At 29.6% G+C, this 14,352-nt stretch overlaps 1 protein-coding gene across 2 annotated transcripts; it reads right to left on the reverse strand.

Moving 5' to 3' along the window:
* Positions 1–2,016: 2,016 nt before the first annotated feature.
* Positions 2,017–14,339, reverse strand: LOC131848673 (AP-1 complex subunit sigma-2). Of its 2 annotated transcripts, none has more exons than XM_059198597.1 (5): positions 14,143–14,339; positions 13,812–13,990; positions 12,631–12,739; positions 11,624–11,761; positions 2,017–2,402 (listed from the first exon to the last, which is right to left on the reverse strand). In XM_059198597.1, exons 1-5 carry the CDS (start codon positions 14,143–14,145, stop codon positions 2,358–2,360), a joined length of 474 nt encoding a protein of 157 aa, XP_059054580.1. In that variant the 5' UTR covers positions 14,146–14,339; the 3' UTR covers positions 2,017–2,357. The 2 variants fall into 2 exon arrangements, with proteins under 2 accessions (XP_059054580.1, XP_059054581.1); XM_059198598.1 differs by lacking the exon at positions 2,017–2,402 and adding an exon at positions 2,538–4,567.
* Positions 14,340–14,352: the final 13 nt, after the last annotated feature.

Genomic DNA, 14,352 nt, shown 5'->3' on the forward strand with positions numbered 1-14,352 from the left:
AGTAGATAAAAAATACTGTAACTTTGAGAAATTGTAACATTATTTCTATTATTAACCGGGTCTTAACACGAATAATTTTATGGCAAATAAAGGTATTTACCTCTCAGGACGTTAGTGCAACCTAGTCGAAACGTCGAGAGAGGTAAATATCTTTATTTGCCATAAAATTATTAGAGTTAAGACCTGGTTAATAATATAAATAATGTATATTAAAACCGAAAGTTTAAAAATAACTAAATGTAACAAAGGTATACCAAGGCTAAAAAAATCCTTGCGTACATTTAGATTGTGGAATGAATTACCTGCCGAGGTTTTCTCGAGAGACTACAGCATGGGGTTTTGCAAGAAGGGTATATTAGGGTTTCTTAAGTATCGGCAACGCGCACGTGACACCCCTGGTGTTTCAGACGTCTATAGGCTACTATAACTATTTACCATGAGATGGGCCGTATGCTTGTTTGCCATCATCGTAGTATCAAAAAATAAATTCTGATCTGCGGTTATACAAATAATAATACTATTAATAATAAACATATATCTAAGGGAAAAATCAGAAAATAATACTAGTATGTGTGTTTTAAGATACAAACTTAAAAATTAATTATGTACTTTTCATAAACGTGTGCTATTTTGTTATGCTAAAAAAGCGTACAGCGTAGCGTAAAGTTATATCTTTGTACCTTCAAAAATATTAACAATTATTAATTATGCGTGCGAATTCGTCCGCGTGGAATCCAACGTAACTGGATAGCATTTTTAATCATTAAAAGCTCTCTAAAAAATAAGCTTATAGCTTTAAAAACGACAATACTTCCGTACAACATATTCATCTCCCCACTCAGCCCTTTTTTCGCATTAAAAAGTAGCCTATACTCATTCTCAGGGTAAAAACTATCTGTGTACCATATTTAATTTAAATTGGTTCAATAGTTTTGCGTGAAAACGTGACAGAGTTATAGTACTTTATATTATTAGTAAGGATTTCGAGTGGTAGAAAAATTTGTGACAGATATTTAGCAAGTAATAAATACGGGGTCTATTACGGTAGACCGTTATAAAATAATTTAGAATTATACGTTTGGATTTAACATATTTGGCTTTACGACAAACACTTTCTATTATAGAGATTTTTTTTGCGACTATGCATAAATTAGTAGTTGCAAACCATATGTTGTTTTTATTTTGTACTGTACTTCTATAGTTCTTTATTAAAAAGTGTGCGCAATAAAGGGTTTTTTGGTTCGATTTTTCCATCTCGGGAAAGATCCCCTCCGATCGATACCCCGTCCAATTCAATCGGGGATCGATATTACGACGGCCTGAGCCGAGGTTCGAACCCCTAGTGGTACCCTCAGACTAAAGTCGTATCCGTCAGGCAGGAGTTGGCCTTCAGCCGCTCCATAAGTCCTTCCGCGGGTTTGGAGTGCCATCTGCACTCGCCCCCTAACGTCCGGTAAAGCTGTAAAGGCCAGCTGCGGCCAACAGCATTAGAGTAGTCCGAAAAAAAAGGGAAAGGCTAAAGGAGTCAGCCTATAAGTCTTCGGTAAAGTTATATTATTATTATTATTATTTTGTTTCTATCTGCAACTGTCAATAAGAATCCATTGCAACAGTATTACATAATCAGTACCATTTAACTGTTATTGATTGACGCTAACATTTATAGGCAGCGGACTTGATATTTATGTAACAATGAGAAACAATGAGATGACGTATTAATAAAGTAATCATTGCACGTGACTATGCTCATGTAAAGGAACGGCGACGATATAATGAAAATTATTAAAATAATTATGTGCGTATTATTAAACACTATCTGTTGTATAAGCAGTAAGTCTACCTATACAAATAAATGAAATTAATGTGTCTGTTTGTAATTTCAAATTAACAGCTTTTTCAAAATGGTTATTAAAGTAAATACAATACTTTATTTATTTTGTCTGTCTGTCTATTCTTGCTAATATCTGAAATTGTGGGACCGATTTTGACGGGACTTCCACTATTTTTTTGGATTGGTAATGTTATGGATATTTGATATGTTTTAATAGAAAAAAGTTAAATTCGCCGCGGACGAAGTCGCGTGTAACATACAGTATATATATATTATGTAGCAGTATTTTAGCGTCTCGTACTTGTTATTTGATAATATTTTCGCTCAAATATTAATTAATGGAAAATCTAGGTTATATTATGTAACGCACAATTTTTACTACCCATTCTGTGGACCTATAGACAATATACCCAAATAGAGAATCAAAAGAAACAGTAAAATACAATATGTCGCTGTCGTTTAGTCAATATCCATTATGATGTCACGCCGTTACGTCGCCGAGACAGTGGTGTGGTGGTAGGCCGCTCTAACCCAGCCCGTGGTCCTCGAAGAAGCCCTGCGGAGTCTCCTCCTGCAACAAGGGTCATCACTGAGCCAGTGTCGCTCGTGGCCATATTAGACCGAGCCATCGCTTTTCAGCTGTATGAAAAAATACCAATGCCTAATTATTTTTTAATTATACTATTTTTTTTTTATTATTATCAGGCTTCGAAATACACATACTTTATTTTTGCATTCAATAAAAGACTAAAACAATAAAAGACAAAAAACATTTATTGATATATTTAGGTAACAAATCTTATGATAAATTGATATTGTTATAAGTAGGTATGACATTTTATTTAATTATAAAAAACTTCTCAGCATACATGTAGGTACGTTGCTGTACATCTAAAATTTCTGATTAAAAAAAATATATTATAAAAAAACAAATAGAAAAATCCTTATTTTGTAATCTTAAACTAGTTATAAAAAAGTACTCAGTAATAAAATGCAAGTAGGTAAGTTTTCTTCAAAATATCTATTTCTTATTTTGATGTTTAAGTTTTTATATGTTAATAAACTAAAACAGATATAATAATAATGCGCATAAAATCATTTAATTAACGTTAAACTATGCAAAGAAAATATAACAAACAATAAGTCTTTAAGTATTCAATAATATACAAGTTGTTATAAATTTAACAATAATTATATTATATTAAAAATCTGTTTAAAAAATATATGTGTATGTACATGTTATTTTATCTTTAATATTGTATTTATGAATATAGTTCGCTTTGGTTTTAAAAGTAATCTCAAGTCATTCGTTTGTATAATACAATCACTGTTTATTACAGTACAGTACTTTGTCCAAGTTACTTAAGATTTTTGGAAAAAGACCTATGACCGAGCCTGGGTTTGTTTGTAAATAAGTACTTCAGTTATACCTTACATAATAGGTAAATATTAGGTGTATATTGACCTACACACTTACTATTTCTTCTTAAATAACAGTTAAGCTTCTCAGTTTAGAATCTATGGATAAATACAGTAAATATAGGTACGATAGTAAACGCGGAATGTTTTATTGGAAATTCTTAATCATAAAAACTATTTTCAGGGGTAAATAGTAGATAAAAATATCGAAGAGTACTACATTGTTACTTACAAGTAGAAAATCCTTTTGTAATAGTATAAGAATTGCTTAACATTAAATAAATTCGTTGATTGTAAAAAACGTAATTACTATATATGAAAAATGAAAACAAAAATTAGGTTCCTATCTACAGATAACGGCTTACCCTAAATACATTATTTGTTTAGTTCTTGTTTTATTATTTGTAGGTATACTATACAAATAAATCATATATGGAATGTAAATTAAAGATATTTAAAGACATGGTAAATAAAATAATTGTCTTATTAAATTAGATATATACCAAAAATAACTTTACTTATTTTTCGTCAATTTTGATCGTTTAAAGGCAATATAGTTATTGTTTTGATATATTATTTGTATCAAAACGTGTTCAACTGAAGAACCTGTATATGGATACAGGTACTTTAGTTGAACACGTTCTAATCATATATAAATTAAAAAAAAAAATTACTGCTTGAAAATTGATTAAGTACTTTGAAAATAATAGAAATTAAAATTATATGAAATTAGAGTATGTATTTAGAAAATAGGGGCTACAACATAGATGTATATCTAATTAGGTAATTTTACTAATATGTATTACCTATTAAATGCCCAGTAAAGTTGTTAGTTCAGATTCATATGTTTATGGATAACTTCAATTATTTTTTTCTAACATTTTATAAAAATAAAAATTATTACGTATATATATATAATAACAAATACTTAGCACAATGCATATTAATCTGGAACTTTATTATGTAACGCTTTTTGTAACAGATTAAAATACATATTTGTGACTATGTAAGTATTATTTGACAGTTGCAGTCGCAGGAGTGAGTTGTAACAATATTGCAACTATAACTTTCAAATTCGTACAAAATCGCAAATTGATTTTAATTTGTTTCAATTAAAACATTTTAAGAGTTGTTACATAAACGCAGTTCGCTGCAGTTATAATTCCACCAATGGGGGAAGACAGAGTCGCCATCTTTATGGCAGGCTTGTAGAAATTAGGTACAATATCCGTGCTGTATAGGTGCGGATGTTTGCTGGCGAAGTCCAAGCCCTCATAGGAGGCCCACCTCCCGGAGCGCGGCATCCACCGTCTCGTCCTAACACAACAATCCGGAAACTCTTATCTTACAAACTGACTTCGAAGACGAAGTCCTTAATTTAACTGCATTTTTACATTATATACAATATTTTCGCTAAAACTGGACTGATTATGATGATTATTTTTGTTATCGTAGCATATACCGAAGTTACAATAGGGAAGTATTTTGAAATATATAATTCTTTTTCGGCTAAAGATTTGTTGAAGAAATTGATGTTGTTACATCAATTTATAATTATTATTTAGTTTATTCCTGTAAAGTATATTATATAAGATATAGAGATAACTTAAAAAATGGTAGATATTTACGTATGTTTATTATATTTTTATTGTCTAGCATCCTCCATATTACCTCTGTTTAGTTAGATGCAGTTGTTTTAGTGAGTTTTCCAGGGTTTATTTTATTATTTATTATTGAATAGCACTGTCCTAATGGGTAAATAGTATATTTTAAATCATATTATATTATGAATAAATATTCTAAATATGTTTTTTAATCTATTGATATATATCATCATTATTATTTTATGTATTCTGATTATTTTGAAAATAATGGAATTTAATAGCTTACGATATTAGAGTATGTGGATACAATATATATAATTAGTTCGCTAATGTCTATGGAGATCTTCATGCACTGAAATTTAGAGGAAAGACAGTATCCTCTGTATTCACTAAACTAACTGGTGTATTCCTCTGCAGCGAACACAGCTACTAGTGTTTACAATCTTATAATTGTAAAAAGAATAACTTCTTATCACCAGAAATACCCACAAATAGAATATTTAATAATAATATCCCACAATGATGCGGTGTATCCACAACCTAATAATTTAACGGTGATAAAGCAGCAGTTTCTGGTGTATATACAAAATTTTTAAAGCACCTCAAAACCATTGCATGATAAAAGAGTAACATCAAATATTAGAAACACAAATAATAAAAATAATTACGAGTATAAGATGTTATGAAAACTTAGCCTTTATAAAATCTGCATATATCAAGCGTACAAATATTTAAGTATTAAACTAGGAGATTTCCCACAACTATATGTTAATATATATTATTGTATGTTCTTATTCCAAATGTTCATATAAACGTCCTTAGGTCCATAAAATAATTGTTTATAATTTAAATTTTTCATAAACTCTTTAATTGAATAAAAACATTTCAAAATTAGCCATTCATGCAGTTTTCTATAAATAATATTACAGAGAGGGTCCGTATATTATCGGGAAGCTTATTAAATATTTTTATAGCCAAATTAACCTACACCTACTCAACAGAAATTAATAAGTTACCAAATATATTCCACATATATATACCACTTACGATTATTTTTTAGTAATACCTGAAAAGTAAAGGGTGTATTGACAGGATATTTCATCTGTCTACTGTTGGGCTGATAAACTATTCTTAAAGGTGTAGCACCAGATCATATACTAGAAACAGATCTCTGAAACTACATTTCGAAGGGACCTTTCCAATTACAATTTAGATTTTTTCTTTCAGTCATATCTTTTTATTCAGCCCAGCCAAACTATATTATAGAGTCCGTAAGTTATAGAGTCAAATGTCAAATTTCGACCACTTAAGCTAATTTAGCAAATTTTTAAATTTAGCCTTTTTTGCTTGCTGAATCCGGAAGCAATAGTTAATAATAAATTTACTCATATGCATTTTCTATTCTTTATTCATCTCCTGAGTATTCTTAAATCCTAACTAACTAACTAATAAAAACTTATATCTAATATTCTTTTTTATGCTTATTTAATAGGTTTTTGTTAGTTACTGGATTTAATGCAAGTAATTTTAAATTAATAACTATTTTTTTATTCTTTAATCATTTCCTGAGTTTTCCTAAATCAAGTGACTAACAAAAACCTATTAAATAATCTAGAAAAAAAGAATATTACCTTAAAATTATGAATATATACAATTTGAGATGAATTAAGAACATTAATGGCACTTAATAGTTTGAGATATCATAGCATAAATATAAAACAATCTTTGCAATTTGAACGCATCAAATTCAGTTAATAGGCGTATCTCCACGGCTAGGAATTTGGTAGGTACATGCAAGAAAACAGTTATTTAGTTAAAAACAATATATTTCCACATCCCATTACAGTAAATGCATTAACAGCCAGCCCATCACCAATGCAGGCAATATTTTACCATCAAACTAACATTTTAAATATACTCCTAATAAGGTATGTATAATATGGCAAGAGGTCCGCTAACAAGACCGTGGCTCTTAAATTATAATTGAATGAAGGTATATACGTTTGCATACTGTATTTTTCATTATATTAAGCTAAATAAATAGCTAATTATATCACAGGCGCCTGTATTCGAATTTGCTTTTGGTATCATGCCAGAATATACTTTTTGTCATAATATAAAATAATTAGAATTCAAACAGGTTTAGATATAGAGAATCAAAATTTATTAATCCTAATTAAACATTTTATTTATGTAGTAATTTTAAATAACTACTATACTATTAATATGCTATATAACGAGTGCTAAATCTCGGGAAAATCTTTAAATAACACCGAAGAAAGTAACACATTATTCCCCCACAAAGGAATGTAATGCCACAAATTTTTCATTTAAGAATAATTATTCTAAATTTTACCCACATCGTCCACGTTGAATATATCAGCTGAAATTATATAATAGAACATATTTTGATTTACTATCTATCTATTCTATGTATATATTCTATCGATTTAATTAATTTAATTTTAATTCAATTTTAATTATATATTTTTAATTTTTACATATATAAAATGAAGTAGCTTCCGTTGTCTGTTCTTTTAGGTCTTTTAAACTACGAAACGGATTTTAATTCAGTTTTTACGAATAGATAGAGTGATTCAAGAGGAAGGTTTATATATATAATACATGTACACCCGTGTAAAGCCGGGACGGGTAGTTAGTAATTTATTATATCGTAGTTAGTTAAATGGTAAAATTTTGCCTTCAATACAATAATATCACTAACACGAATATAAAGCAACATTTATATATAACAACTAAATTACAATGGACGCATCTACATTAACCTACAAATAATCTTACATATGTGATACACCTATGACATCTATGAGATATCAATATGAACTGGACAACTGTTTAATGAATATTAAGATTTTAATAACATATATATCTGATTTATTATTAATGTAGTAAAAGAGTCAAGTTTTTATATAAGGTGAATTCGCATTATAATTACTAGAAAGACTATTTCATTTCAACAAAAATAACACTAATAACTGAGGACATTCACACAGCGCCATCTAGTTGCAAACTAAGCAGAGCTTGTGCTACTGATACTGAACAACTGATAGACATATTTAAATACATATTTTTGTAAATACATACATAATGTGTAGTAATTACCCACACCAATACATACGAATATTTATACCAAATCTACCAATTATACAAGCGAGGAATCGAACCTGCGACCATCGGATGTAAGAGGGTGTCTAAATCGACAGACTATATGTCAAGAATTAATAAAAATATTATATTTTATATACCGTTGGTAATAAAAAAGTGAAAATTATTTTGATGCTCTGCACATTAAAACTAAATTATATATATGCATACAAAAAATTTAATACAATATAAGAAAGTGAATATAAACCTGCATTGGTGTTGTACAATATAATATGTATTAGTAAAGCGTTTGTAAATTATTTGTATATGAGTGTAATGAAATATAAATTGCAAAAGCTGTCTATGTCTAATTTGTGATAAAGCCAAAATTAATTTATACAAAATGCATTTCTAGCTAAGATCGCGACCTATAATATGTAAACACTTTTACCTTGTCTTAGTAACAGTATTTCTTAAATATGTGAAAATGTTTTAAGTTGTCGACAATGTTATTTTGAAAAAGTACTAAAGTCATCGATCGCCTCATGATTCTTCATTCTTCTTCTTATTTATACGAGAAAAATTTACTATGTTTCAAGCTTAGCTGCTTTTACATTATTGTAATACCAATATCCTCTATGCCTTACTATATTTTAAGGATGAAAACCATTTCAAAAAATACTTGTAATTCCTATCACAAAATTAAATTAACTCTAAAACCATATAGGTATATATGATACATACGAGAAATCTTACTTAGTATTATAAACGCGAAAGTTTTTGAGTATGGATGGATGAATGTTTGTTACTCTTTTACCTTTCACTCAAAAACTACTCAACGGATTTTGTTGAAACTTTACAGTAATATAGCTTATACATCCGAATAACACATAGACAATAATTTAAAAAGATATTATGTAAATTGGGCAAAATATATTGATAAATGTCAAGTAAGCATGATGTGTACGAAATTGCGCGTATCAGCTAGTAATGAGATAATTACGAAAATATACAGTCCGGCCGCTCAGAGTTTGTTTCAGACAGGTTGGGATCGAATGGACGAAGTAACTTTGAACTGACGTACAATTAACAGTAAAATTTTAAATATCTTTTATTTACCTCATTAAAGAGTAATAACATTAACAATTAAATTATTCCAACTTACAATACACGTATTATTTTTGGGCTAAAATTATTAACAAATATAAAAACAATAGTTTTTAAAAGTCAAACAACATCAAACTGCGTTGTTCGAGATTATTTGGTCACATACCAAAACGAACAGTTGATTGGTCGATCCCGACCTGTCAGAAAGCCAAACTCTGAGCGGCGGTCTTAGATAACAAAAGTGTTTACATATTCGGTGGTGACTGTACTAAGCAAGCGTATGAGCACACAGTGAGAGTACACGTTAGCGTTTGTTCCCGTCAGTGTCCGGGGATGTGCAAGACTGCATCAGTGCAACAACCCATCGTTCAGGTCCTGCCCGCCACCAGAGCATGCATATATCACACGAAAACAAAAAGTCATATTAGCAATGTGCAGAATACAAGGTATATCTACTCAGCCACTCCCTGCTGACGAGACGATAAATAGTAAACGGACAGGTCACAAAATTAAGGAACATGTTCGATGTTATATTTACCCTTAAACGTAGCGTCTATTAAAATATTGTCCAATTTCGGAGAATATTTTAATAGACAAAAAACCCAAGCGTTTTAGGACACGCAATAACAACGTTCTGTAGCTATTTTCTTTTTTCCTAAGTACAATTTAATTTCTTGTCAATTTGAGAGCTATTAACGAGTTTCAAATATGCAGTTAGTAAAGAAAATGAATAAAATATAAATTACACGTTGAAAATTAGTTTTTTGTTAACTCTTATCACTAGAAAGCATCACAACTAATTTTAGTTCTGGTATGGCAAGCTCTAAACTAGAACTCCAGACGATTTAAGACTAGTGTTCTGGTGCAGTGGGAACTTTGTACTAAGTATTAATAAGGCAAGAAAAGGATTTAATATTTATATCATGTGGAGTGTTTTAATGTTAAATACAGATTATTCCAAAATTCGATAACATAACGCCGGCATTAGAAAAATATCTTAAAATAACGTTTAATAAGACATAAGCAACACAGTGGCAGTCTTTTAGAATGGATTTAATATATAGGCAATAGGCAGTTTATTAAAATAGTCATCAGGCCTAAAATATTCTTACAGTTAGAAAGAGGTCATAGAAACGCAAATAAACACAACATACATGTTAGATGTTAATTAAGAAGTAATATTGTTGCTATATTCAAACTGTAGAAGTTACCTGTGCTCGAGTACATGGAATATTAAAAATCATTATCTAAATACACAAAAAATAATGTTGGTCCATCATAAATGTATTATATCCATATATTAGTGAGACAAGATCTTAGATTGAGTTAATCTTGATCGAAAAAGAACAGATATTTAATATTAGAAAAAAAATCCGAAATTTTTCTAAAAGGTTATTTTAATAAAATTGGAATCATAAAGCACAACGCAGAAAAAGGTTAAAGACGTTTCCTAATGCAGGCTTGTGGTACGAAATTAGAAAATCTGTATATGTGGTTATACATAACAATTATTAGCTGATATGTTATATTTTATTTAACATCAAATTGTTACACTTAAATGCAGTGCACCTAACAATCTAGAAACTTCTAATACAACATGAAAAGGCACTACTGAGGCCACTGTCCTATTGGTCCAATTTAATACATTACAATAATTTAACATTAGAAATTTTATCACAACTCTCACTACAAAAAACAGCAAGATATGTAAATACTAAAGTATATTCTAATTAAAAATCTAATAGTTAAATATTACACGTAAGAGAGACTTTGATCTCATAGTCATATACTCAATATCAATACTGAGATCACAAAATGGTGAAGATCTACTGGGAGACAATAGTTATTTAAGTCACTGTTAAATAACATCACTGCAACCTTAGATCCTTCCTTGACACGTCATATTTTCATTAACTTGCCAGTATTATTATGAAAATCCATTTATATCATGTTTATGAATCAACAAAGTGGGTGCTTACAAGTGATGTTTTCAAAATAAATAAACATTGAGTAGACCTTTGGATGATTTGAATCCAAAAGTTAATAAGAACTGATCCACATTTGCACAAACTATATTATATTTATAGAGTTTTGCATATACATATATCTTTAAATTAATTTGCTGTAACTTTTAAGATAAAAATTATAAATATGTGTTTAATTCAATTTTGAAAAGTATTAAAGTCTGCTTTTGCTTATTTGTCCTTTTTTTTAAATAGTACAAATGATTAATTGACAATCATCTTTTAATGATATAAAATATTTGCAAAGTTTTTGACTAGTATGAATATATTATTAATTATTGCAAATTTTAGCCTTCAGTTTATTTAAGAATAATTGAAAAAATATTGTTACTGATTTGTAGCTCTTTTTCAAATAAAATTAGCAAGAAAAACAAATGAATGCTCAAATTCTGTTACCTGTTGTAAATTACTATTATTTTAATAGAAATGTTTTATTTTTCAATTAAATAAGATGATACTTTAGTGGAGCGGTTATCTCCAGGGACGAATTAGAGATATTATTTTTAGACTAGTTCATTATCCTGGCTACTGACCTCTTGCAGCAGATCCTGTGCAGCTATTGCCTTCAGAACATTCTTCTTGCTGGTCTCTTGCAACTCTCCACCGAGGACCAGCTCGTCCAATATGAAGTAGGCCTTCTCGAAGTTGAATATTATATCCAGTTCACATACCTGGAAGGACACAGAAAAATATGTTTAGTATGTAAACTATAAAGGGAGTTATAGTAAAGTTGTAAGAGATTACAGAAATTTCTCATTTGAAAACTGAATCTGCAGTATATGTTGGGCTTTCCCATCTTAAATACATGTCATCGTAAATCAGTCATGCTCCCTATAACGCTCAAACTTGTGGCGGCGTGGTGAGCCGGGTCGATGTGCTCCCTCAAATATGGTTGAGTGCAATGATGGCTGGCTCATCCGTCATAATCGTGAACGGGTGCTGTGTTGTGGGGACTGGTCTGTTCAGGTTGCGAACACTGATTAGATTTTTTGTTTTTTTAATAGCATATGCTGTTGGTCGTTCTATTCTACCAAATTCGAATTTTAATGACTGTGTATTATTGTAAACATGTACAACATTTATTTGAAAAGAATACGAGCTGAGTTTCTTGTCAGTTCTTCTCATTTCGAAATCATTCTGAACTGACGGTAGTTTTTTAACATATGATAAGAGTCTGTAATAGACCTACATGAATAAGGATATTTTGAATTTGAAAAATCTATGTCATTCTTAAAGAAGGCAGTGGAATGATGCTAAGGGGAATAAACGGTAAAATATATTTTATCACAGAGGTATGTTCAAATGAAAATTACAAAACATAAATGATATAAGGAAAAAGTATCTAGAATTGTTATGTGTAAACAGGATAATACCAGAAAGTGAAGAAAATATGTATATTATTTAGTTTGTAATACTAAAAGAGAGACTAGATTCTTCTAGAGACTGTTCAGCACACTTCTTGGGACTAGATGGCGCTGTGTGGATTGCCCTGGTTATTATTATTATATATGAAGTATTCTATATTTGAATTACTACTTACACTTCCAAAATATTTGTCAAGGAGTTCCACATAGCGGTGGATGAGTTCCAAAGTGAGTAGCTCATTATCTTCCTGTTCCATGGCACAACAGAAGTAGAGTGATGCATACCTAAAAAGATTTTAGAGTCATTTTAATTAGACAATACCTCAACAGGTAAAAATTAAATTAACAGTCACATAGTTCATTGTTTGTAGATAAATACTTTTATATTATAGTGTTACTTCACTGTTTGTATGTAAATGTGTTTTAATTTAGAGGCAAAACACCCTTCTAAATTAAAATACATTTCTGACCTGACTTAGCGAAAGAAAAAAAACTGTTACATGACTTAGAGAGGGGGAAGGGGATTGTTGTTATAATGTGGACTGTTGATCCCATTGCTAGCAATGTACCATGTCGACTTGACCTCCATGTGGTTCCCCTTGGTGTTAAATTCTTGGTAAATTTGTAAGGGCTAACTGACCTGACATCATATGATGGAGATGGGAGGCCCATTCCATAATCATCCATGAAAAACACATAGCTAGACATAAGCTGTGTGATACATATGTTTGCAGACCATCAAATATCACAGGATAAGAAAAATTGGTACATAAAAATACTATCATTAAGCAAGGTTTTGAAGAGGTTGGATGCTAAAATGAACAACATGAATGGCAAAAATGAGCAATATTTTTTGAATTTGAATTGATTACCCTTAAATAAATTCAAAACATCTGTATATAAAATTTATTGATATGAACTTTAAAAAAAATAGTTTTTGATCTTGGCAGACAGTAGGGAAAAAATTAAAATTAGAATGCAAAAATGTGATGTTTATAAGCAGCTAAAATGTCCTACATGAATAAATGATTTTTGAATTTGAATTGATTGAATATCATAATTTATTGATATGAACATTTTTGATCTTGGCAGTGTAGTGGTTTAGCATACCTCCTTGCTTTACAATGAAAACCCTGTATGGGTTCTTATAAATTCTTCATGATACAGACATTTAAATTCATGAGTGATGATGGTCTGTATTGGTTTCTATGTACATTAATATATAACTAAATAACATTTTAAACAACAAAAAAACATGGTACAAGCAACCTTATTCCTAGAAGCATATTCTACCTTTAATATACCAAAAAAATGTTACGAATATATTTTTTTTTTGTATAAATTGAAATTAAGTTACCTTTTGTAGACAACTTTGACATCTTTCCACTCTAAAAAGGAACACATCTTGGGTTTCCTAGCCAGGACAGTGGTGATTAATTCACGTGTGATTTTCTTCTTCAATTTATCTGGATGTGCCACGTACCATTTCTGCAACCGCAATTTACCTTGGCGGCTGAATAACAGCATGAATTGCATCTAGAAAATTGTAAAATATCACAAAAAAATGATAAACGAATGTGTCATACTAATATTAATATATATACCTCTAATACTCAAAACGTAGTAACAGATAGAATTAAAAAAACTTATTAATAAAGAAAATATTAATAAATATATTAAGTATTTACCATTTTGAAAATATTTTCTCAAGCAGGTCAATCTATATTAATGGAATGTTTATTTAATTCAATAGATATATATACTATCTATTATTGTTTGCGAATATTTCATTTTATAAAAAAAAATAACAAGGTTTTAATTTTTTCTCCTTTATAATACAGTAAATTGAATAAATTGATAAATTCTATATAATGTATGACTTCATTTCGTCATTAATC

This window comes from Achroia grisella, unplaced genomic scaffold (assembly GCF_030625045.1).
Source record: "Achroia grisella isolate CSIRO2021 unplaced genomic scaffold, CSIRO_AGI_Agris_v1 utg567, whole genome shotgun sequence".
NCBI classification, from domain to species: Eukaryota; Metazoa; Arthropoda; class Insecta; order Lepidoptera; family Pyralidae; genus Achroia; species Achroia grisella.

What these genes read in the sequence shown, in the direction of transcription:
- LOC131848673 (XM_059198597.1), bottom strand. An exon ending in TTGACAAATATTTTGGAAGT is followed by an intron (nt 11,762 to 12,630) that starts GTAAGTAGTAAT and finishes GTGTCCTTCCAG; the next exon opens with GTATGTGAACTGGATATAAT. An exon ending in CACAGGATCTGCTGCAAGAG is followed by an intron (nt 2,403 to 11,623) that starts GTCAGTAGCCAG and finishes CCCTTGTTGCAG; the next exon opens with GAGGAGACTCCGCAGGGCTT.